This window comes from Rattus norvegicus, chromosome 1, assembly GCF_021556685.1.
Source record: "Rattus norvegicus strain SHRSP/BbbUtx chromosome 1, alternate assembly SHRSP_T2T, whole genome shotgun sequence".
Classification (NCBI taxonomy): Eukaryota; Metazoa; Chordata; class Mammalia; order Rodentia; family Muridae; genus Rattus; species Rattus norvegicus.
Window position 1 is genome coordinate 227,576,735 of NC_141534.1, and position 25,631 is coordinate 227,602,365.

The 25,631-nt window shown below is 43.8% G+C and overlaps 1 protein-coding gene across 3 annotated transcripts in view; it reads right to left on the bottom strand.

Moving 5' to 3' along the window:
* Pcsk5 (proprotein convertase subtilisin/kexin type 5) overlaps positions 1–25,631 on the bottom strand; it is a 431,011-nt gene that overhangs the window by 32,935 nt on the left and 372,445 nt on the right. For 2 of the 3 annotated variants that reach the window (XM_087575048.1, XM_087575011.1), the window contains 7 exons: positions 24,900–24,942; positions 21,616–21,752; positions 20,078–20,278; positions 16,075–16,155; positions 12,973–13,050; positions 10,328–10,523; positions 5,052–5,269 (listed from right to left, as the gene is read on the bottom strand). In XM_087575048.1, the coding sequence (XP_087431174.1) occupies positions 5,052–5,269; positions 10,328–10,523; positions 12,973–13,050; positions 16,075–16,155; positions 20,078–20,278; positions 21,616–21,752; positions 24,900–24,942 (954 nt within the window). The remainder of the gene's footprint in view (positions 1–5,051; positions 5,270–10,327; positions 10,524–12,972; positions 13,051–16,074; positions 16,156–20,077; positions 20,279–21,615; positions 21,753–24,899; positions 24,943–25,631) is intronic. The other variant, XM_087575031.1, reaches the window with a different exon arrangement.

A 25,631-nucleotide genomic window follows, 5' to 3' on the forward strand; every position in this document is an offset into this window, starting at 1 on the left:
CTCTTTTCTATACCTATTATCCTTAGGTTTGATCTTCTCATTGAGTCCTGGATTTCCTGTATGTTTTGGACCAGTAGCTTTTTCCGTTTTACATTATCTTTGACAGTTGTGTCGATGATTTCTATGGAATCTTCTGCTCCTGAGATTCTCTCTTCTATCTCTTGTATTCTGTTGGTGATGCTTGTATCTACAGTTCCTTGTCTCTTCCCTTGGTTTTCTATATCCAGGGTTGTTTCCCTGTGTTCTTTCTTCATTGCTTCTATTTCCATTTTTAATTCCTTCAACTGTTTGATTGTGTTTTCCTGGAATTCTTTCAGGGATTTTTGTGATTCTTCTCTATAGGCTTCTACTTGTTTATTTATGTTTTCCTGCGTTTCTCTAAGGGAGTTCTTTATGTCTTTCTTGAAGTCCTCCAGCATCATGATCAAATGTGATTTTAAATCTAGATTTTGCTTTTCTGGTGTGTTTGGATATTCCGTGTTTGCTTTGGTGGGAGAATTGGGCTCCGATGATGCCATGTAGTCTTGGGTTCCTGTTGCTTGGGTTCCTGTGCTTGCCTCTTGCCATCAGATTGTCTCTGGTGTTACCTTGTTCTGCTATTTCTGACAGTGGCTAGACCTTCCTATAGGCCTGTGTGTCAGGAGTGCTGTAGACCTGTTTTCCTGTTTTACTTCATCCAGTTGTGGGAACAGAGTGTTCTGCTTTCGAGCTTGTAGTCTTTCCTGCCTACTGGTCCTCAGCTGTTCCAGTGGGACTGTGTCCTGAGTCCACCAGGCAGATTGCTTGGAGCAGAAAAGTTGGTCTTACCTGTGGTCCCGCAACTCAAGTTGCTTGTAGGGGGCTGCTTTTGAGCTCTCTGTGAGGGCTGCAACCAGGAGGGCCTGTGCAGCCTTTTCCAGGAGCCCCCATGCACCGGGGTCCCAGATGGAGTTAGGTGTTTCAAGAAATACTTTTAAAATATTCAGTATCTTTAGTCACCTGGGAGATGCAAAATAAGATTGCTTTGAGATCAAGAAAACTATCAACAACAAATGTTGGTGAAGATATGAGGAAAGGAGAAATCTACTCACTGCTGGTAGGATTGAAAGCTGGTGCAGTGTCTATAGAAATCAGGATGTAGAATTCTTGAAAAGCTAAAGTAGATCTACCATATCATCCAGCTATACCACTCCTTGGCATTTGGCCAATGGACTCACTCTCTTAGGCACTTGCTCAGCTACATTCATTGCTACTCTGCCCACAATCCCTAGGAAATGGAATCAGTCTAAATACTCATCAATCGATGAATAAATACTGAAATTGTGATACAGCCACACACTGGACTACTATTGAGATGTAGAGAAAAATGAAATCATGAAATTTGCAGGTTAATGCATAGATCTAGAAACTATTATACAGAGCAAGCTAATCCAGGCCGAGAAAGACATGTTGCGTATTCTTTCATATTTGTGGATTTTTTTTCTGAATCTTTAGACTTCAGTGTTTGACTCAAAGAAGCTGCAGGTACTAGAAAAGGTGGAAAAGGTCGTGGTGGGAGAGGACAGAAGGAGCTCTAGAGAAGGGGCTGGAAGGATACAGGTGATATGAATGGAAAGAGGAAGAGTAATACAGAGAGAGAGAGAGAGACATAGATAGACAAATAGATATATATAGAGAGACAAAGACAGAGAGGCAGAGAGACAGAGAGAGACAGAGAGACAGAGACAGGCAGACAGAGACAGAGAGAGACAGACAGAGAGGGGAAGGAAGTCTAAATACTACTAAGGGTGTTTGAAAAAGCTATAGGGAAACATTGTTTTATAAGCTATTATACGGAGCAAGCTAACCCAGACCTAGAACGATATACTGCATGTTATTTTATATTTGTGGTTTTTTTTCTGAATTTTTGGACTTCAGAATCTTTACGCACACCCCCCACACACAAACAATGCACAGGGGAAATTTCACAAGGTCCCATCCATACATGAAGAAACTACAGGTAATGGCTGCAGAGATAGATAGATAGATAGATAGATAGATAGATAGATAGATAGATAGATAGATAGAGACACATACAGAGACAAAGACAAAGAGACAGAGAGAAGCACAAAGAGAAAGACAAAGGAAGAGAGAGAAGGAGACACAGGAAGACAGAAAGACAGAGACAGAGATGGAATGGGAATCTGCCTTTTCTAGGGATGGGTCCCTGATAAATTATCTAATCCTGGAGGAGAACCTATTACTGACATCTTACATTCTTCATTCTAACTAAATTATATTTTTGTTTGTTTGTTTGTTTTTTGAGACATGATCTCAGTAAGTAGCTCTGGCTGTCCTGGAACTCACTTTGTAGACCAGACTTGTCTTGAGCTCACAGATCCATCAAAGACAGAGATCCATCTGTCTTTGCCCCCAAAGTGTTGGGATTAAAGGTGTGTGCCATTATGACTAGCTTTCTAACTACATTCTAAGGCCCATACCCACGGATAAATGTAGCTCCCACTATACTTCTCAAAGAAGCTTCTTTTTTCCCCAGCAGGTACTGTAGAGATCTACAACTGGTCAGAATGCAGAGATTAAGTGATCATGGGGCATGCAGCCCCAAATGGTACATCTACAACATAACTATTATACACTCATGGAACTTGAAAAAGAGGGGTGGGAAGATTATAAGAGCCAGGAGACGAGGAGATCTGCTGCTGGAACATGTGTTCCAGATGTGACAGGGATGTTATACCCACAACATCTCAACAAAATGGTTGTGTGAACAAGACCTACATACTGACAACAAAATCAAACATGCCAAAAAGCACAAGGTAAATTTCACAAGGCCATACATGAAGAACTAGAGGTAATGGCTGCTTCCTGGTAAATTATCTAATCCCAAGTAGTCAGCCCTAAGCACATGTGCATAAGAGCCACAGTAAATGGGCTCAGTAGAATGTAGTTAATATATGTGTATATACATATGATAAGCTATATATTGTATATATGGTAGCATTATTATATATAGTATATATAATCTTTGATAATTCGAGAAGAGGAAGTCATGAACTTGTGAGTGGGAACAAACACTGGGGGAGTTGGAAGGGGCAGAGGAAGGCAAAGCAATGTAAGCTTACATTATTCAATGTATGAAATTCTAAAAGAAAAATAAATCAGAAAGCATAAACAGATTTTCAAAACTGTGACAAATAACCCAAAACTTGATTTCATATATAAGGAAGCTTGGGATTGTTAGATTTGTTAGTTTTTCATTCTTTGACAGGATAGATCGGCGAACAGATGTTTAATCGTCATGAAGAATGCATTGCTAGTTACTTTGTGTTCCCTGTCTTATTGGGGATGGGTTCAGAAAACCCTGTTGATCACACAAAGCGAATCCTTTCCACAGCGTTGAGTCTCCTTTGCTTAGGAGACTGTTCCAAAGAAAAGGTCTGTTCAAGCCATAGCATTATCCCCCAGTTTAAAGTTGCCCAAACTTTATATTTTTGTAACTTAACCTATATTATGTGTGTGTGTGTGTTTGTGTGTGTGTGAGAGAGAGAGAGAGAGAGAGAGAAGAGAGAAGAGAGTGTGTGTGAGAGAGAGAGAGAGAGAGTGTGTGTGTGTGAGAGAGAGAGAGAGAGAGAGAGAGAGAGAGAGAGAGAGAGAGAGAGAGAGAGAGAGAGAGAGAGTCTGTGTGTGTATGTCTGGACAACTTGCAGGAATTGATTTTCTCTTTTTCTACCATGTGGGATCAAAAGTGGTAGGTGCCTTCACTCTGCGTCATCTACATCTTTCTGTCATATCTTATAACTGTTTCTCAGTCACCTCTGTGATTTGTGTTTTTATATTTGAGTCTCTACCGTAAGACCTTGAACTCAGAGTGAGGTTTTGAAGTTCTTATCTGTAACCCAAGCACCCTGAGTAATGCTATATATGAACTGAAGTTCTCAGACAAAAGCAACGGCCATGCTTAGGATTCCTCAAGACCAATTGGCTCATTAGGACGCCACCATTATGGAATGTTGGAATGTTGGATCCAGAATCAAAGTATTGTAGGCTTTCCTTAGCTCCTTAGCAGCCCATTGTGACTGCCAGGTAAAGTTTTTTGTAATGTGTAAACTTCACAGACCATCAACTTCTACCAACCTCAAAGCTACCATTAGTATGTGGGGCCTAGAGCAGAGATCTCCTCACTTTGCTGAAACCCTCCTGCCTGCTATTGCCACCAATGCTCTAGAAAGAGCCTCAATTTATGACTTCCTTTTGGTCTAACTAGGAAAATGTCATGAACTTGTCACATTAAATCATGGCATGTAAGGTAACCTGAATCTCTCTTCCTAGGCCATGGGCATTCATGTTTGTCTCCAGAATAGATGGCTTTTATTCCCATTGAGGTGAGAGTTTAGCATTTGTATGAGAGAACTCTTGTTTGGCTTAGCTTACAGAGTTCACAGGGGAAGCAGTTATATCTCACCCTGAGCTTCCTCAGCTGTAGGCCAGCAGATGATGGATTTCATGGAGGGAGGAGATTGACTGTTTTTGGTTCTCAGTGGCCCCAGCCAGGGGCTCCTCAGGGCCATGACCCCTTTGGGATTGTGGGAATGTTTATCATTTGTTTTCTATGAGCGATGACTAGTCAGTCCACTAAGGGCCAATATGCCACAAATCGTCCTTACCCTGTACAACCTTTATGCAAAGGAATTAAGATCTTTTTATCTTCTTCACCCAGTAAAGCTTGGCTGTATAAAGAGCTGCCTCCTGCCTCTTTGCCAAACTCAATGGTCCAGGGAGGCCAACCACTTGCCCGCTTCTTTTATTTTCTTTTTTGCATTAAAAAAAAAAAACATTAACCAACTGTGAAAGACTGTGAGGTTGGAGCCCAGCCAATAGGGGAAAGACACAGTACTCCTACATTAGGATAAAAACCTGTCAAATTTGCTGCTTGGTGTGTCTGCTAGACCAGTTTTGGGCATAGTATACCCGTTTCGTGGAAAGAAAGACTTGGCAGGTTCCTTTCACTTTGTTCCTGTGTTCCTTTGTGCAAGAGAGAACACTTTTGTTTTCGTCAGGATGCGTTCAGTTACCTTTGCAAGTTTTCTCATGGATGCAGTCCTGGCACCTCTCTGGACAGTGCTTACAGACTCCTTCCACCGCCACATGCTTTTCAGGGCAAGTTTCCCAGCACACCCCATGGTCTAGGACGAAGTCTCCTTCACAAGAGTGACAGCTGGTGGCATTTCCTTTGCATGTTTTGCAAGGGGAACTACAGTGTTCACAAACACCATCTTTTGCATAAAAGCCCCTATGGAAAGAAGGGAGATTGGAGTTATATCAATGAGAGATGGGTCTCGGCTGCTGACAAAGGGATTCAGACCAAAAGGAATGGCTGCTGCTCTTGTCGATCAAAATGAACCCACTAGACTCACTGAGGGACGGTTGTGAAAAAATGTCTAGAAAAATAGAATGAAAGGGATGGGCATCTTCCTCGGGAACATGGTTTGTTTAAAGGCATTTAATTTGTCTAAAACTTTGTCCTGATTTACCCCCAAATTGTCATTGTCTTTTCTCTCTGTTAGATCTTTACAACATACACACACACACACACACACACACACACACACACACACACACACACACACACAGATATTCAGATATTTCAAACAGATCTGACTCTGGAAACAGCTTTTGGCATCTACCATTTAAAGGGTCTGGGACTATGGTTTTTCTTTTTCTATTTTATTTTTGTGTGTGGATAATATATACATATGTGGTTGTGCTGATTTGAATATGCTTGGTCCTTAGGGAGTGGCCCTGTAGGGAGGTGTGACCTTGTTGGAGGAAGTGGGTCACAGGAAGGGAGGTCTCCTCCCGTGCTCAGGCTCCGCCCAGTGCAGAAGAGCACTTACTTCCTCCTGGCTGTCTGCTAGCTGGAGTGAGAGTCTCCTGGCTGCCTTTGGATGAATATGTAGAACTCTCAGGCCCCTCCACCACCATGCCTGCCTGGATGCTGCCAAGCTTTCTGCTTGATGATAATGGACCAAACCTCTGATATTATAAGCTAGCCCCAATTAAAAGTTTACCTTTATACGAGTTGTCTTGGTCATGGTGTCTCTTCTCAGCGGTGAAACCCTAAGATAGCGCTTATGCATGCATACTTGTGCATGGATGTGTGGAAGTCAATCGTTGACACTGGGGGCCTCGCTCTATCACTCTCACCATGTTGTTTTGACAGATTCTTTCTTAATCTGGTGTTCACCAGTTTTGGTAGATTCCTGGCTGGAGAGCTCTGGGGATCCTCCTGTCTCTGCTCCCTCAGTACCAAGATTATAGGTGTGTGACACAGTACCTGGCATTTATGTGGGTTCTGGAGATCAAACTTAGGTCCTCTTGTTTGTGCAGAAAGCACTCTATTAATTAGCATTTTTAAAAAAAATATTTGTCATTGTTGTAGCTCTGGCTATTCTGAAACTCACTATGTAGACCAGGCTGGTCTCCAACTCATAGATATTTGCCTTCCTCTGCCCCTCAACTGTTGGGATTAAAACTGTGCACCACTATGCCCAATATTTATATCACTGTTTTTAAGTGTTTTGTTTCATATTATTTCTATTTAAGAAGACAAATATTGGGGATGGAGAGATGGTTTAATGGTTAAGAGCTCTTGCTGCTCTTCCAAAGTTCAGTTTCCAGCGTCCACATCAGGCTCAGACCCATGTGCAGCTGCAACTTTGGAGGATCTGAAGCCTCCACCCTCTCTGGGCTCTGCACTCATGTACACATACCCAACAGGCCGACACAGACATACACATGATAAGAAAATAAATGAGTTTTAAAAACAGGAAATATTTCTTTCAACGTGTAATGGGTAACCTGGCATAGTGGTGTACACACCAGTCTCGTCATATGGGAGGTTGAAGCAGGAGGCTTGTGAGTTTGAGTCCAGCTTGCGGTATGTGGTGAGACACTCAAAGAAAAAAGTAGCTATCTGTATAAAATTATTAAAGTCAAAGTCCTTTGTTATAAAAACCTGGCCCCAGATAAATATTCACTATGCAAAGACTATGTAATTTGAAATTCTACAAAAATCTGAGATCACGTTGCCCAGCTGCTAAGAAAAGATTTAATTTTATCATTCACCAAAACTTCAAATTTCAGTAGACATGAGAACATTTTTGTTGCCTTCCCCGCTCCCTGCACCCCTGGAGACAGGGTCTTGTTATAAAGCTTTGGCTAACCCCAAGTTCACAATCCTCCTGTCTCAGCCTCCTATATGCTGTTTCACTGCTTATTAAATAATCACAACAATGTGTGTATAGGTCATCAGGTGGTAGACTGGGAAAGATTAGGAGGTATGTCTCTGGGGATGGGCTTTGAGGTTTCAAAAGCCCATGCCAGGCCCAGTACCTCCCTTTCTTTGCTTGCTGCCTGTGGATCAGGATATAATGCTCAGCTACTTCTCTAGCACCATGCCTAGATTTATTTTGCTGTGCTCCCATCATGTTGATAATGGATTAACCCTCTGAAACTGTTAGCAAGCCCCCAGTTAAATACTATCTTTTGAAAGTGTTGTCTTGGCCATGGTGTCTTCCTTATTGAAAAAGTAGTTCCCACTAATTAATGGTAGACTCTCTTTTGACTCCCTGGTTGGGCCATTTCTTTGCATACTATGAGTAGGCCTTCCTGGCCATCCTCTAGATTTCTTACTGCTCAAAAATTAAAGAATATTTTGGCTGCTTATTACCCCAACATCATATTACTCCCTAAAAAAACTCAACCTAGGGGTAGGAAAGATGGTTCAGCAATTAAGAGCACTTGTTTTTCCAGAGGATTTAGGTTTGGTACTGATATCCATACAGTGGTTCACAACTATCTATAACCCCAATTTCAAGAGCTCTGGTACCCTCTTCTGACCTCTGAGGATTCCAGCAAACACACAGCACACATGCATACACATGCAAATAAAACACTTAAACATATAAAATAAGAAATAAATAAAAATGTAAGAAGTTGCCTTAAAAAGTAGCTTGACCCATTCTGTGAGGAAAGGAATGCTAGTTAGAGAGAAGCAGAGAGCTTCTCTTCCTGCTTCAATGAATTGTCTCTTAAACATTTGAAGAAGCCAGGAAAGCATCAGGAACTGGCAACAGTGACTACACAAGGAGCAGCTGTGATAACTATTTCAATTCTGAGGTGGCAGAGGCTAGTGAAGGAGCAGTGAATATGAAAGTGCTTCCCCAACCTTCACTTGTGTTTTATGATGTGTGTGTTATTGGCTGCACCACTCCTGGGGAAGCAATAGAATTCATGTGAGGTTTTATGGGATGCTACTTTCAAGATCTTAGCATGGTAGCTGGACATCAAAAGGACTCAAAAATTATAGCTGTTTCTAAATCATTTCTTCACACCCACTTTTCCCTAGGACTGTCTTAGAACTTGGCTTTCCTTTCTTAAGGAATATGCTATTGGCTGGCATAAAATTGACCTACTAGACTATAAGGATTCTGCAAGACTCCTTTCTATGCAATGTACCTATTTTGTTGTGATATGCACTTATCCATCAACAGTTATTCCTATTATAAGAATGGTTGGTGGGTGATTTTGCAGTGTTCATGTTTAAATTATCTTCATATAGCAGGCTAATGCTGAGCATCACCCTCAAGAAGCAATTTACTCAAAAAATGAAATTTTTCTATTCGCAAGGGATGCTCCTTGAGACTCAAGAGTTTTGAAAAGAGGATCATTAAAATTCAGGAAGTAAACAACTCAGAAGTTTCAGGAAGTCCCTGAAATTGATTAAATATGCAAGGTCTTTCCCTCCCCACAGCTATATAATTAAGGCCTGCCAAGGAAAGAAGACTTTTCAACCTGCTAGCTGCCAACCTGCCTTTATCCAGAGAGTCTCAAGGTTCCAGGTTTCATGAGTGGGTTTTTAAAAATGCAGCTTCCTTTGAGTTGCCCATGCTTCTGTAAGTAACCTCTCACCCATACTCCTATAAATAAGTTCAATACACTTATCATTTACCATGATGGACATTTGCAGTGTCATATTTTGGTCTGTCATTGGTTCTCTGTCTAGGATGAATAGACATTTGTCTCTCCATAGGAATAGGGTCACACAGTAAAGAGTGAGTACAGTACAATAAGATATTGTGAGAAGGGACCATATTCATATACCTTATTACATTATACTGCTATAATAACTTTATTTTATTAATCTTTCACTATGGTTAATATATAAACTGAATTTTATCATGGGTATGAAAGAAAAGAGCATCTACATATAGGGTTTGGTACTATGCAATCTTAGGCATCACTAAGAGACCTTTGGATGTTCCAAAAGATAAAGGCAGATGGCAACTCTTCATCCTTATTCTAGAGACCAGTTTAGACAGTGATATACCTAAATGTTGGAATTAGAAAGAATCTGAGAAAAGGAGAGAGGCAGGCAGGGAGGGAAGGAGTACAGTTATTTCTTAAGCTGCTTGTCACTGAGTGGGGTGGTGATACTTGTAGCTGAGGCAGACAATACAAACCAAGGCTCTACAGGGTGAGCAAATGAAGGCAGCCAGGGAAGGAATAAGGACAAAATGGGAAGATGTGGCTTCTGGTGCCCCTGGTGACCCCAAAGTTACCAATGGAAGTTAGGAAGTGGGGCTTCCTAACATTGTCATGTGGGAGATTTGTCATTTTTGCTAAATCTGTTGTTCTCTTTCCTCACAGGTGAATCCTGTTGGTGAAACTCCTCAGATCAGCTCCTTCCTCTCATAGAACTTTAAAGGGATTTTAAATGAGAGGGCTGAAAAAAACCCACAGCACCCCATAAGTAGCTACTTTTACTATATATAACTCACAACTGCCCTGCTTGAAAGTTTAGAAGAGGCTCATATCACAACTCTGCATGACAATGCAGAAGAGAACCAAGAACATCCAATTACTGATACGAGGTGAAAAAAGAATAGTCAGGCATCGCACAAATGCGTTTTGGTCAATGAGGGGCCTCATAGATTCTGTGTGAAGGAGGCAACAGTATCTAGGTTTGCATAAGAATAGTGTGCAAATCACCCAGTGATGACATCACCTAAAAATGTTCTTCTAAGAACACATCTCCACTGCTGTACAACACAGGTCACGTGACTACTGTTGCAGAAGTGAAAATTCATGAATAGACCAGTCACAGGGAGAAGTGGGTATCTGATCTTACATAAAGCTTTGGCTGCGGTGGCCCACGGCGGTGTCACAGACAACAAGTATGATTTATGCAGGTGTTCTGAGTGTGCAGAGAGAGTTCTGTGGGAGGAAGGAGCTGCTCAGAAGAACTGTGGAGACCAGAGTGTGACATCAGAGGGAGGAGGAGACTTACTCTGGGCAGCTGTGGTAGCACCTGCCCTCATGGAGGAGTAGAGTGTTGCTCGGCTGACTCAGGCACCGTTGGCAAAGGTCATCTCCGGAGCAGGAAGCACAGCCCTCCGCACACTTTTCACAGCTGCTACTCCTGACTGACAGCCAAGTGCCTTGGGGACAGGAGGGAACACAGGCCTGCAACCACAGGTATGTACCTAGAAATCAAGGTAGGAGGGCAGAGAACAGCAGTCATTGTTGATCTGATATCACACACATTATTGGAGGACTCACACACCTAGAGGCTTTTCTTTTTTTTAAATGTTTTTTTCAAAGTCTGAGTATTTGAAACACTAGATCATACTTGCAAACTATTTATTTATTTATTTATTTATTTATTTATTTATTTATCCATCCTTTTATTAGTTAAATTGTTAGGAAGGAAATTGGCCATAGGGAGATTTGTCCTGCTTCTTTCGGGCCCTCTAGGGGTTCCCTTTGCCCTGCTGTGGTCTTGCCATCTGTGCAGTCATGTGTGAGCCACTACTCTGGTCCTCTTTCCTGCTGTAATGGATGAGATAGACATGCGAGCAACCTTTCCAGATATGTTCCCCTTGAACAGACTGTTCTACTTCTATGTGTGCTTAATGAGAAAGACAGCTATTGCTATCTGGAAAAACAAATGTGGACAAGTGAGAAGGACCAACAGGTAGGGTGCTTGCTGCCAAACTTGATTAACTGAGCTTAAGCCCTGGGAACTGCAAAGTGAAAGGAGAGAACCAACTCCTCCAAGTGTCCGCTCATCTCCCACGTGCATACCCATGTGGTATATGCATATCGCAATCCATACTCATAAATAAACAAATAAATACATGTAATAAGGGGTTAGGAGATCTCAGAACAGTGTTTACCATGCAAAGGTAAGGACACAAGTCTGAGCTCCAGAACCCACTCGAAAAGCTGGGCATGATGGTAAATGTTTGTACTCCTAGGACCAAGGACTTAGAGAAAGGAAGATCTCTGGGGCTCACTGATCAGCCAACCATGTTAGCCAAATAGGTGAGTGCCAGGCCAATGAGAGAGCTGTCTAAAAACAAAACAAAACAAAAACAGCAACAAACTCCTCCAACCAAATTGGAAGGCCATCTTGAGGAACGACACCCACGTTTGAGCTCTGACTTCTACATGCATGTCCACACCACATATGCTCATGCACTGGTGCACACCACACACATACCTTCCAGATAAATAAATAAATAAATGAAATAGAAATTTACACAAAGGGGGTGCAGGTGTGTAGTGGTGAGTGACTATAATCCCAGTGCTTGGGAGACAGAGACATGCAGACCTCTGTGAGTTCAAGGCCAGCTCGCTATACATAGGGAGTTCCAAGTCAGCCACGGCTACATAATGAGATGCTTTCAATCAATCAATCAATCAATCAATCAATCAATCAATCAATAAAGTAAACACTTTTCTAACCACCTCAACTATAAAATTCTAAAACTTCTTGTTTCAGTGTTTGTGTGTAGCTGCTTACATGTTCCCAGCCTTGACACATCTATCATTTCAAATGCTGCCTTGTGTCTCTGATCTCACTACAACAGGCCTTGCTCAGGGCTCTATCTAAAGTCTCAGTTGTCTGGGGTCAGTCCAGGTCCAAAATAATAAGTGAAAGCTGCAGAAGTAAACGTTGTGAGGTTATAAAAATTTTATTGCAGAATAATATCACATTTCCCCACTTTATTATTAACTTGTCATTCTCTTATTGTGTCTGAGTTGTAAGCTCAACTTGATTAGAGGATTGTGTGTATAGCACAAACAGTACACACAGACTTGGTTCTATTGGCATTTCAGCTATTCATATAAAGTACTGGGAGACACTGCAGGAGAAGAAACGCCTGATTAGATTCATGACGCTATGCATTCTCATTTGACTCCTCCAATGATACTTTATAGATTCGCTTTTATTTTATTTTTAATCATGTGTACACACATGTCTGTGGCATGTGCACATGAGTGCGGATGCCCACAAAGGCCATAGGTATGAGAACCCAGGAACTGGAGTTACAGGCAACCGTGAGCCTCCATTGTGGATATAGGAAATGAGCTCAGGTTTTCTGCAAGAGCAGTATGAGTTCTTCTCCACTGCCTCAGACCATCTTTCCAGCCCCTCACGATAATTTTTGTGGGAGCATAACATTATGCTAATTCACTCACAGACAATCTTGAGGAAGTTATTTATGCCCAGTGTTTCCATAAATGAAGGTAAGTTTTAAGGAAACAATCCATCCTGTTTCTCCCTTCCCCTTCTGCAATAAGTGCAGAATGGACAGTGAGGGAGGCCTCAGACAATGTGTTCATCCATATCCTTATCCTCCACCTTGACTTCACTTGTGTAAGGTAAAAGAATAAGAGACTCAAACCATCAAGTACCCACAGATTCCAGCACATTCTGTGGCCAAGACAACTCAAACAGCTTCATCATGTATTTCTTTGTCCCAGGAAGCTCGGTTTTATTACTGGTCACTGTTTGGTTTCCCGTGTGTCCCCAGGAGCGCCCCGGTGATGGGACGAGGTCAATATCTGAACGCAAACCACCACCAATGTGCAGGAGCAACGATGGCGCCTGGGTTCAGTTGCCACCGTCTCCCCCTCTGCACTGACCTGCAGGACACGACGTGCAGAGAGATCCGTTGCAGGTTTTACAGGAAGAATGACAGGGTTGATACTGCCTCGTTGCATCTGTGTGGGCAAGAAACAAATCAGCCTTGGCCTTGTCCTGTAGCTTTACAGCGTTGGAGACATATCCGAGCTCCCCTCTCTGTAACTCAGCTCCTGCTTTTGACTGTATACAAGTTAATTGCTGGCTACTACCCATGGCTATGAATGCAGAATTTATTCATTCTTTTTCTTACTCCTTCCTTGGAAATTGATTATCAAGATTTCCCTTGCAATCTCACAAGGCATTCGTAATATTTGAGGTAACAAATTGCCCTGCTTTCATGTGTTCATACTGTGTAACTGAATGTCTGTCTGTCTGTGTGACTGCCTGTCTGTGTGCCTGTGGGTCCTTGTGTTTGTGTGTTTGCACTCTCCCTCCCAGAGCATCTGAAGGCCACCTCGGAAAGCTCCTGGGACAGGTTTTCATACACACAGGCCAGCTTCACCCACCCACTCAGTACACACGAAGACCTTCCCAGCGCATCTCCCACCAGGGAATTAGCCCCTGGTGATCTTCGTGGCCCTGACTCATTCCTCTCTGCCCTGGCCTCTCTTTCTTGACCCTCCTCTCCTCCTGGGAGTCTGGTGTAGATAGCTCTCTACACACATCTGCCCTTAGATCCCAGCTGTGCTGCTTATGGGTGGGGTAACCATGGATACGGTAATTAAACTCTCAGAGTCCTACTTTCTGTGTCTCTAAAATGGGAGAAAATGGTTTCTCCCTTGTGCAACTGTGAAGTGCAGTGAGACAATGCGTGTCCTGCTCGATGCTGACATTGTGTGTGAAGTGTATACTCAGCACAGTGCTCAGTAAGACACTGCATGGAGTGTTTAACCCAGTAGCTCGCTCGGTAAAGACAGTGTGCGTGTTAAGTGCTTAGCACGGTGGCTCAGTAGCAGAGCCCCACCTGCTTCCTTTCTTTTTCCTTAATTTTTCTTCCAACACATTTCTGAGACCCCTGTAATCAATCTCTCTCTCTCTCTCTCTCTCTCTCTCTCTCTGTCTGTCTGTCTCTCTCTTCCTTCCCTCTCTTTCCCTCTCCTTTTTAAAAAAACATTAACTTATTTTACATATGAGTATATTGTTACTGTCTTCAAATACATCAGAAGAGGGCATCAGATCTCATTACAGATTGTTGTGAGTGCCCATGTGGCTGCTGGGAACTGAACTCAGGACCTCTGGAAGAGCAGTCAGTGCTCTTAACCGCTGAGCCATCTCTCTAGCCTCGCTCCTTTCTTAATCCACACTGGGAAGGGCACCAGGAGGCCTGTCTTGGTTCTATGACATCATTTATTATTATAAAGCTGCCAAGTCTTACTGGGGAGGAGACTAAGGTGGAGTACAGACTGATGTAAAAGCATACACGTGTCATATGCACACAGAATGCACACAACAACATGCATATACATACTCAATGCACGTGTGTCTAAATGACTGCGCAGGCTACGATGCTGATTGGCAAGACTTTTGTAGTTTGGAGTCATAAGTCTGCCCTAGCCTTTACAGTAAGTATATAATGAGAGCTGATATTTCCTTCCCGGAGTTGGAGGATCCACTGGGAACACCTAAGTACCCTGTACAGAGTCCAGGGACAGCAGTTGTCACAAAAGTCTACAGGCTTCCTAGAATGCAGTTCTGCCCTGGGGGCATTTTCACCTGGAGACAGCACTGGGCCATAAGAGGAGGCATCATGAAGGCAGATGCATGCTGGGATGCTCAAAGAGTGATGGTCACTAATCCTGAGTCTCACGAAACTGTGCTGTGTCTGGCCACAGGCTGACTTCCTCATTTTATACTAAGATGCCTTATTCACAAAGGTATGAGTTTGATTTTTTCATATATTTGTGAAATTCAGTGGATATTCACACACATTTTTATTAATACAAATATATAACATTCTGGCAATTTGCTGTTTTTCCTGTAAAATGTAGGTATAGAGTTCGTCAATGTCCCCTTGAGTCCAGCAGAGGGAGCTCTGAACAAGCAGTTCACAGGAATTAAGCAGCAGCAGAAGTTTGTAAAAGATTAGCCAAGCTCAGCGAGGAAATCTTGAACTTGCTCATGGTTCCCATTTTACCCTACTCCAGAAATTCTAGCCTTGCCAACACTACTGAGAGAGAGAGAGAGAGAGAGAGAGAGAGAGAGAGAGAGAGAGAGAGAGAGAGAGAGAGAGAGAGAGAGAGAGAGAGAGAAATTTCTTCAGCCAAGAATGGTACCCATTAGTCAGAGGCAACTGTAGAAAGTCAGAGTCCTTCTTATTTTCTTATTAATAATTGATAGTCATATGATCATATATCTGCACCTCGAATCTATGCACACTTTTATCACTTTGTATTGTGGGGTTTGTTTTTGTGTGTGTGTAATGGCTGTTGTTGTTATTGTTGTTGTTGCTGTTGATTTTGAGTCTTGCTCTGTAGCCTAGTCTAGCCTGGCCCTGACCTTGTGAGCCCCACATCCCTGCTCCTAGGTACACGGGTTACAGGCACGCTTCACAACGCTTGGCTTACCTTAGTTTTAATAAAACTCGTTTTTAAGAAAGAAAGCTTTGCAGAGACGTTAGGATCTCCTCGTTCCTTTCGATAATTCTAAAATTTTACCCCACGTATACAACACACTTCATCCCTCTTATCATAGCCATTTAGTTTTCCGGTCTTTGTCATTTTAAATGACACCACAGTAACCAGGAAGGCACATGTTGATTCTTTGGTCTTTTAAAGATTTGCAGGGCTAGAGTGTAAAGACGGAGCCCAATGGCTCATGGTTGCTAGGCAGCGCCCTATGGCTGACTCCAGCTGTAGCCAGGCATGGGTTCATTAGATGCCCTTTCCCAGGCATAGTCCTCAGCGCACTGTGGATGACCTTAGATGTAACAGGAACCTCTGTGGTTGGATCTCACAGATTCCCAAGTGTTCGCTGATGGATTACGGCCCTCCTGCCTCCTCTCCCTGTAACCCCACTCTCCTGGCCTTGTGACTATCTTGTGGCTTTCTGCACAGTGGAGATGGCTGTAGGGTGACGACCTCTCCTCCCTATTTCCCTGTTACCTCTTTTGATTTGAACTTTCCACTTTCGTCGATCCTGCGGCAGACTCCTCACCAAAGATGGCTTTTCAGTGGGTACGGCTTCTTTTTTTTTTATTAAAAAAAATAAAGTGTTTTGTTTTAATGATTGAAGGACCATGAAGAAGATAAGCTTCACCCATCCCCCTCCTCACCACCCCCCTAAAATATCTGCTGTGTATTCTTTGCCACACAGATCTAGCCTGAGATGTAAGGGCTTGTGGACTGGAATCATTCACACCCTCTTCATGTAGGCCACCAAGGCTGCATGCGCCATTCAGCAGTCTTTTTTTCCTCAAGGCATCTTTGTAAACTTTTCACGTATGCATTTGTATGAATCATATTTCATTTTGCGGGGTTATATTTATAGATTGCTTAGCCCCACATCCGTGTCATGATTGCTGTTATAAAGAAGCCGCATAGACATCTTTGAGGGGGCGCACTTTGGCTGGTCAAGACTGGCTCTGAAGCAATCTGGTTGGTTAGCTAGCGCCTGCATTCTCCGACGGCTGTTTTCTCTAGATCCCTACCACTCTTCAACGCTTCTTCACCTCCCACCGACTTTCCTGTGTGACTCAGGGAGCACTGCTGTGTAAGGGAAATGGTGTTCAGTCCGGTCAAAGGGTCAGAAAACAGGACTCTTCATGTTCTGTGGGATGAAAACGGTCTCTCAGATATGAGATGATATACACAGTGGTCTCAAGCTCTCATTTTACAAATGAGGGAACTAAGGCTCAGAGGGGGAGGAGGAACATTTGAGGGTTACACTGCAGTGAGCATCCGGGGCAGGGTTTGAATGCAGAGCTCTCAGATTCTAGGCTTACTGCTCTTCCTCTGGTCCTTTTCATTGTCACCCGTTTGCGGTGCTGGGTTCCAAGTTTTTAAGCAGTTAATTTTAATTTTCAAGTCACCCGAGGGAGATCAAAGCGGTGCTTTGCTGGTGAGACAAGACTGATTTGTAGTGTGGCCAATGTCTGTGGTGTAAACATTCCTGCCACAGCTAAGTTTAGGCTGTCAATAGTCTGACAGTGCACTTACATAGTTTCTGGATGCTTAGCCATCAGGGCGAGCCAGTACAAATGGTCCCTTTGGACCACTGAGGATTACTTACCTCACAGCTCTTCCCACTATGCTTTCCTATTGGTTAGGTAACTAAAAATACCACCATCTCCCCTTCTGAGGCAACTATACACATAGATGGGTAAATCCCTTCCAGGCATCAAGTACCTGTGGCATTTTCAAAGCCATCTGCAGTTACTATTCTGCAACGTTTATCTCTCCACAAAGAGGCCGACTTTCCTCCCACAAAATCACCGACTCCAGCATTTCCCAGAACTTGGGAATTAAGATCAAAAGAGCAGCTAGCGAAGAGTTGTTAGGATGTGGTCAGAGATAAAAACGTTCCTTCACCAAGCTGTGCTTTGTAGATTGGTCCTTCATTGCGATCTGTAATTAGAGCCTGCTATGGCCTGGTTCTAATCCATGAGGGAAATAGGTGGGCTGGGGGACTCCCAGGCATGTGTGCAGGAACTTTTCCAGACTACCAGAGGAGAAAACATTTCAGAAGACCAAACCGCTTTGCAGTGACAGAGAAACTGCATTCCCAGGTCTGGTGAAGCCATGTCCTGAGAGCTGATGGCCTGCCGCTCCAGCACATTTTAACAACACCACATGCAGATCACCTGCAGTATTCCTGACACTGGGGACACTATCCAGTCATTATCACAATGCTTAGGGAGTGGGGCAGAGGGCCTTCCTGTGACTTTTTTTGATGGCTAGAAAATGTAGGAGACCATTCTTGAGACTCAAGGGTCTTGGCTGCAGGGTCTACCTGGCAGGCCCTGGTGAGCGGAGTCTTCTCTGTCCTTGGCTGTAGCCGGAGAAGGGGAACTCACTCTCTTGGTAACTGACAAAGAAGGATGGCTGGTATCACTATCCTCCTGGCTAGCCACAGTGCTAAGGAAAGAACGGAGCAGTTCCGACTCAAGGTGATTTCCCAGAGCACACGTAGACCCACGGACTGGCCAAGGCCTGGGGATGCAACTATGATGGTGTTCCATTGGAAGTAGTGTGGGAGAAGGAGTAAGCTGAAGTTCAGGCCATATTACTGTCCTACCTATCCCTGAATTTTTTTCTCCCCCCAGATAGCAGGCTGAAGACCTGGCTGCTCCTACCTAGGCAGCTACATTCTCTTGTAAACACTCGGTGATTTGTTCAGGTCTCCTCGGGATTGACCTAGAATGACTGAAATCTGTTTCCCATCATCTGAAAGGTGTGGTTAATTAGCGTCCGCTCTCTGGAACCCTCCGCTCTCCTATTACACTCCTGACCTTGTTTTTTTTGGGGGGGGGGAAGAAGGCAGGAGAACGATGAAGGCTTTGGCAACAATCCTCCCCAGACTTAATGGAAGGTATTTCCCATTAACTAGCGCTCTCGGTGCTTCCACTGGGGAAGGCACACTGTAGCTTTACCTTGCTTAGTGAGCAAATGTTCCCCCTCTCTCTTCATGCTTTGCATGTCTTACTTCATAGATCACAGACAGGGAAAGTGCAGCTACGCCACCGGCTTTATTGCTTTAGTCCAGCCACGAGAAACATTCTCTTCTGCTCCCCTATTCCCTTATTAGTGCGTGGCCTCCAAATGGAATGAATCCTTCTTTTTCAAAAAGTATCACAGTGTGATTTCAGAGGGGTTGGGGAGGGGCAGAGAAGGGGTGGGTGTGGTGCTCTGACAAAGGAGAACAATCAAAGTCTGATTTTTTGCTTGCAAAATGCGTAGTCCAGTTGAAGAGACATGCAATCATTTGGGGAATCGAGTCGGCTCTGACTCTTGGCTCCCTGTGCCTTTTCATCATCTGGATGCCAGATAAAATACAGATGTTCAGAGAAAGAAACACAGCACCAGACCGTTTCCCTCTTGGCTTGGACTACCTCTTAAAGCCCGCACGCCAGACCAACTGGTTTTCAGCATTCTTGGTCCAGCTATAATTCACAGGAGATAGCCCAATCTGGAGTCACTTTCTTAGCTCTGTGTCGGAAACAGCCTGGGGTGCTCTGGCTTTTGGTTGCTGTCTTAGGAAAGTCAGATGTGCAGAAGTGTCATAGTGGACGGCGGCTGTGACACCCTTTCTCTGAAACCAGCGGGGCAACTTCCTCTTTGTCTTGTGTAGCCTCCAACAGCTGCCACTGTCTCTACTGAGCGGACCCTTGCCCCGAAATATGAGAGCACCTTATATTTTCCACAGTGTCACTAAGTGTGAATCAGAGTCCCTCAAAAAGGAGTTGGGCTTTTAACCTTCTCAGACATGGAAGGTGTCATAGAAAGATTATTACCTTGAAAGAAGCCCATAGTGGGGCCGCAGAGATGCAGAGGCCAAGTCTTAAGATTCCCAGAGGAGAAGATTCCTACATATCCCATCAGAGTCCCAGCTCCCACATGTCTACTCCCCTGCTCACACTTCCTCTGAAGACCAAGCTTTCCACTTATGCACCTGGGAGGGCAATGTTCTCTCTCCCCCAAGTTGAGGATCAAATCCAGCGTCACATGCACCTAACTAAGAAAGTGCTGTACCATTGAGATATGTGCTACCACCGCAGCTAGAAAGAGCAGCTTTCAAGAGACCAGTGCCAGCTCTCTAGAGAGCTTGTCAGTTCCAGTGTGTCAGGGTCACCTAAAAGGTGGCCCCAGAGATGAAGGTTTGCTTTACTGTAGAGACACACATGCCGGAGAAGCTGCTCTGAAGCCTGAGAGAAGAGGGGAGTCAGGCTACTTCCCATATCACTCTTTTAGATCAATGCCACCTTCTCCTCTGCTGTGCCCTTTATGGGCCATATACCTACTTCAGCTTCCTACCTGAGAGTTTCACAAGCTCCCTAAGATTTAGGGGTCTTGGAACAAACGTGATTCTCCCTCAAAACATCCTCAGCAACAGTGCCAAGGAGGGAGGAAGGCAGAGGAGACACTGGGCTTCCCTCTGGCAGGTACGTACCATTCCAGACCTTGCCTTCCACATGGGGCCAGGTGGGCCAGATACACGTCCCATGCCACAGCTGTAACCCTTCTGGACAGCTGCTGCACTGGTTGTAGCCCAAGCCGGTGCAAGTCTCACAGGCTCGGTGGCAGGGCTTGCATTCTCCCAACTCTTGGTCTCCATAGAAGCCAGGGTCACAATCTTGCACACAGCTGCCACCTTTGGAAGATCAGGGGAAACATATGAAGGAAGGACTCTGGTCAGTTGGGCTCTGGCACTATGTAAAGCCAGATACTGAGAGACTTTTCAGGACATTTTTATTGCATATGTGCGAACCAAGATGGCTTTAGGTTATTTCAATGAATAAATGCAATACTTTTTTTCCCCTTTCAACTTAAATATAAAATTTCCAAGTATAAAGGGCAAGGAACTTTGAATAAAGATTTTCAAACACCTCTAAGCCTTAATAAACTACAAGTAAAATGATCCTATGAAGAGAACTATTGAGGCACACAATTTTAATCCCATCACTTGGGAGGCAGAGGCAGGAGGATATCTAAAAGTTGGAAGTCATCCTGGTCTACAGAGCAAGTTCTAGGGCAACTAACCGGATTGCACTGAGAGATTCTGTCTCAAAAAGAGAGAAAGGAAGTGAGTTATTGAGGGGCTGTAACATGCTTGTCTTGCAGGCACAAGGACCTGAGTTTAGACCTCTGAAACGTAAATTTAAGTTGGACACTGTGGGTATTGGAGGGCTGCTTTAAGCTCAGTGATAGAAAGATGGGGTGGGGAGGCAGGTGGATTCCTAGAAGTTCACTGACCAGTTAATCTAGCCTGCTTGACAAAGTTCCAGGCCAAGGAGAATGCCTGCCTCCAACAAAAGATGGAAGGAACCTGAGGTTGTTCTTTGACCTCTACATAGATGCTACACACATGTGTATGCATGTGTGTATACACACACAGACAGGGAAGGGGGAGTACAGGAGGGTGAGCAGAGAGGGAGAACACGGGAACCGCTGATTCACTGAAAATTGTAGTATTCTCCATCCTCAATGATCAAGGTCACTGAGCTATCCAGTTCCTAGTTGGAAGACTCGTAGTAAAATTCCTTCCGAACTATCTTTCCAACAAAGCCAATGAGTTGACCAAAAATCTAAGAAAATGGCTCTTTTTCAGTTATACAGTGCACATGAATCTGTAATATGATTTTCTTTTCTTGAGGGTTTTTTTACTTCAATAAAAGGGCCATGGCTCCGAATAGCCCAGGTGACTTCAGCTCTGAAACATTAATTTCCAGGTCTCCTCCCATCTCAGCACCCACGGTTTCTACTTAACTCTCTTGTTCCCACCATCTTGGAGAAACTTGAGGTTAATTAGTGAAACGTGAACTATGCTTCAATACTGGATGCAGCAGGCTAATGTTTATTTTCAAACTACATTAAAATTCCTTTTTGGACCATAGACACCAGCAGCGAAAGACTCTGAAATCATCCTAGGGGTGTTCCCATTGCAGTGGTGGCCTTTTCTTCCCCATGGGTCACTGACGTCCAGCTTACTTGAGAGAAAGAAGCCCTCCTCACACCAGTAGCACTCATGTTGGTCGCAGCTGCCACAGTTAGTGCCACAGGCTTTGCATTCCCATTTCTCACCGAAGGTCTTCTCAGGGCAGGCTTTGTAGCAATGCCGCTCAAACCTAGGGGAGATGATGCCATGTTTCCATGAGGTGGGCTGGCGTGCTGGAACCACCACAGTTTGATCTCCTCATACTCGTTTATCTGTAGCACACTGAACAGGTTGCTCAAGGCAGAAACCTGCACTTGGTCTGTCCTGCTCAATCAAACCAAGGCATTTACTACGTCTTCTGTACCTTATGGGGGGAGTGCTGCTGAGAGGATGCGGGGAGGAGAGGGTCACTGAGACTGATTTATGTGCTGGTTGTTAAGTATCAGTTCATTCAAGTCTGTGCACAAACCCCATATGGAAGACATTACTGATTTTTAATGTCTACACATGGGAAACAATGCTTGAGCATCAAGTGTCCAACATCTCCTAAAAGGTAGAACTTGGGTTTTAACCAAAGTTTGTTGGAATAGGTAGCTTGTATAGTTCTCTTAGAAAGTGAGAGACAGCCCAGTGTTGGGTCCATGCAACTTGCCAGAATATCTGTGGCCAGATCATTAATTACAAGGAAATACCTTGACATCCCCAACACATGCTAACACATGCCTATGCATCCGCACATATGGATTCTTGCATAGGTGATCCACTAAGCTCATCATACAGCAAGATGTTGTGATTCACTTGGAAGGGCAGGGCAGTGAAGCCGACTCTTGCCCTCTGGTGAATTTCAAAGCATCAATGAGTCAGCGAGGAAAATGGTCACATTCCTTCTTAACAGCTTATTTCGTCCAGCACTTCATCAACTAGTCACTGATGCTAAGTAGCCTGAAATGGCGTAAACATGTGTTTCTTGAAACAGTTATCTCATGTCTTAGGGCTATAGGGCATGCTATTTCAGTTTAGTTCTTTCTCAAAGGGTTTTATGAAACACATCAATGATCTTGTGAGTGTCATGTGTCATGGGGGTGGGAGAGGAAGCAGGTGCAGGAAAGGCATTTGTACAGGGGTTAAATCCAAGACTCAGCCAGGAGTTAGGTTGGAGGAACACAGGGTAAGGGGAGGGGAACATCAGAGGAAAAAGTATAGAATTTCCACTGGTTTCTATGTGGTCATTCTCTCTCTCTCTCTCTCTCTCTCTCTCTCTCTCTCTCTCTCTCTGTGTGTGTGTGTGTGTGTGTGTGTGTGTGTGTGTGTGTGTGTGTGTTGTGGGAGGGGTGGACAGGTAGAGAGAATGAAAGTAAAGTCTTCAGTTCTTCATGGGACATTTTGTGACCTCTCTAGGAAATGCCTGAATGTCTGCCGTTCATCTTTGGTATGAGAGCCCTTGCTGTAGCTACTGCAGATGATACATTATAGTTATTTTCCATTCATTAAATATTATCCAACTTTGTCTCATAATCATCAACCTGTGGCCTCTTCAACATCCCTTTATCTTTTTTTTAAAAGATTTATTTATTTATTATATGAGTACACTGAGCTGTCTCCAGACACACCAGAAGAGGGCATCAGATCCCCTTACAGATGGTTGTGAGCACCATGTGGTTGCTGGGATTTGAACTCAGGACCTCTGGAAGAGCAGTCAGTGCTCTTAACCACTGAGCCGTCTCCCCAGCCCCTCCCGCTATCTTTTAATGTGTTCATTTCTAGTCCTGAGGGTCAAACCTCGGGCCATGCATAAACAAGGCAGTGCCCTTCCATTGAGTTATCCTCTTACCCCTTCTCTGTGAAATGGAAAAGCTGTACAAATGAATCAGAATGATATGACAACATAGTCACTGTAGTGGCCAACTGTTCTAGGGAAGCTAGATTATAACCAGAAGACTACGAACAGGGTCTGGGGAGATGGCTCAGCAGTTAAGAACACTGGATGTTGTTGCAGGGGACCTGGGTTTGTTTCCCAGTATCCACATGGCAGCTCACAACCATTTATTACTTCAGTTCCGAGGGATCCTATGCCTATGTTTTTATCTGGTGCATATATATACAAGTGAATGCAAGCAAATACTCATACACATAAAATAAAATAACATCCCCAATCACCCAAATCTGAAAATGCTCCCAAATTAAGAACTTTTTGAGAAACTGACAAGATGCTGCAAAATTTTGTTTCACACTCGAAATTTATTTTTTAAATAGCATATAAAATGTTGCACCAACTATGCCCTTCTGTGGTATATATGAAACATGGATTCTAGTTTGAGACATGGCCCCTCCCCAAGATATCTCATTTATATGTAACCATTCCAATATCTGAGAAAAAATGTGAAATCTGAAATACTTCTTGCCTGATAAGTCAGGAACTCAGGGTGGCCCATCCTTCTGAGATGCTTCAGCCTGCTGGGCTGCCCTTTCCCCCTGTCTAGCCCACTGCTTCCACCACCTTCCCATCTACTGTTCTGAGATTTAGAATCTGCCAAGGGGAGACAATAGGGTGACAGAAGGTAGAGACCCACAGAAATGGAGATGTGGGCTTGCCACTAGTTTTTGCTGTAGAGTGAGCCTCCCTGATCTTCCCAAGTTGCTTACAAGCTGTGAAAGACAGAGAAAAGAGGATGAGAGAGCTGTGGGTGGTCGAACAGGACCCATGGTGGACATGGATTAGTCTGACCTACCCTTCCCTATCGTTTTTCTGTTTGTGTTGGTTTTCTTCTAGCACTGGCAGTGACGCAAGCTGGAGGAGAAAGCAGTAGGACAGGCGGTAGTGTTGAAACATGCAGGCTTGCCTTTTATAGATTTGTATGGGAGAACGTTAGTCTGATGCTTATCAGTATCATTTTAGTTAGTGGTCCATGCCTTTCATCACCCAGGAGGCAATTAAGAGGTAAGTGTCTCACCTGGTTTCCCTTGGCACATCATCTGACTCTGGTTAGGGACAAAGTCCCCACACAGACATTGGGAACCAGCTTTCTCAAAGGCTGATATTATTAACGCCTGTCCATAAAAAGCAAGATTTGAATGGTGATGACCCATGGCAAGATTCCTAGACACCAGTGTCAAGGTGGATGACTTCCAGGATCAGGAACAAGAAGGCTTCCTTTCAAGGCAAGAAAACATCTGGACTCTTACTCCCAATTCCAAGATTCACTCATTAATAGCTCCCACAGGATAGTTGCTTCAGGTTGCAGGGACCCTGTGCTTTAGTCACCTGGAGTTAGGGTTAAGTCAGTGATACCTAAGCTGCAGAAAAGTTAGTGTCATGAACGAAGAGGGCCAGACTTACATGTAATATCCTGTCGCACACGAGGTACAGGCTCCTGGATCATCTGGAAAAAATACCACAATCATGAAAAATTATGATCACCACAAGTTCGCTATTTGGAAAAATGGACTTTGGAAAAGTTGTGGTTGGAGGCAGCTAATCTTCCAGAATATTTTTATGAAATGTACTGCCCAGAAATGATATTTGAACAGATTGCACTATTTTAATTAGTTTCATAAAGCACATTGTAATTTATCTTTACCAAAGGTAGTAAAACGAGACTTCTCATAAAAAAAATTGGCCCCAACTTTCAAGGAAAAATAGGCTTAAGCTACTGGGTCTTCAAATTCCAGATCAACCCTGATCCTCGTTAGGAACCTCCTGTCCTCAGGGCTGGGAGCTTAGTTCAGGGCTAGAGTACTTACGTAGGACAGATGATCCTGGCCTTGGTCCCCAGCACTGCAGACACAAAGCCCAGGGTCCTTTTGGCTTCTGCTGAGCCTGGGCATGTCTGTATACACATTTGAAAAGATATACCAGCTTCTGACCCTGAGACATGGGTTTCAGATGCACTTCAACAGGAGGGACTGTTACTGGGGTGTCTCCTTTGAAATCTCAACAAATATTTTCCCCAATATAACACCCACTTTGTGCTTTTCTCCTGGAAGAAACGTTCTATTCTCATTGGTTGTAGTGACTCAGTGAGTCCCTGTTGACTCAGAACAGGATTTTAAGTTGCTGCTTTTGACAAGG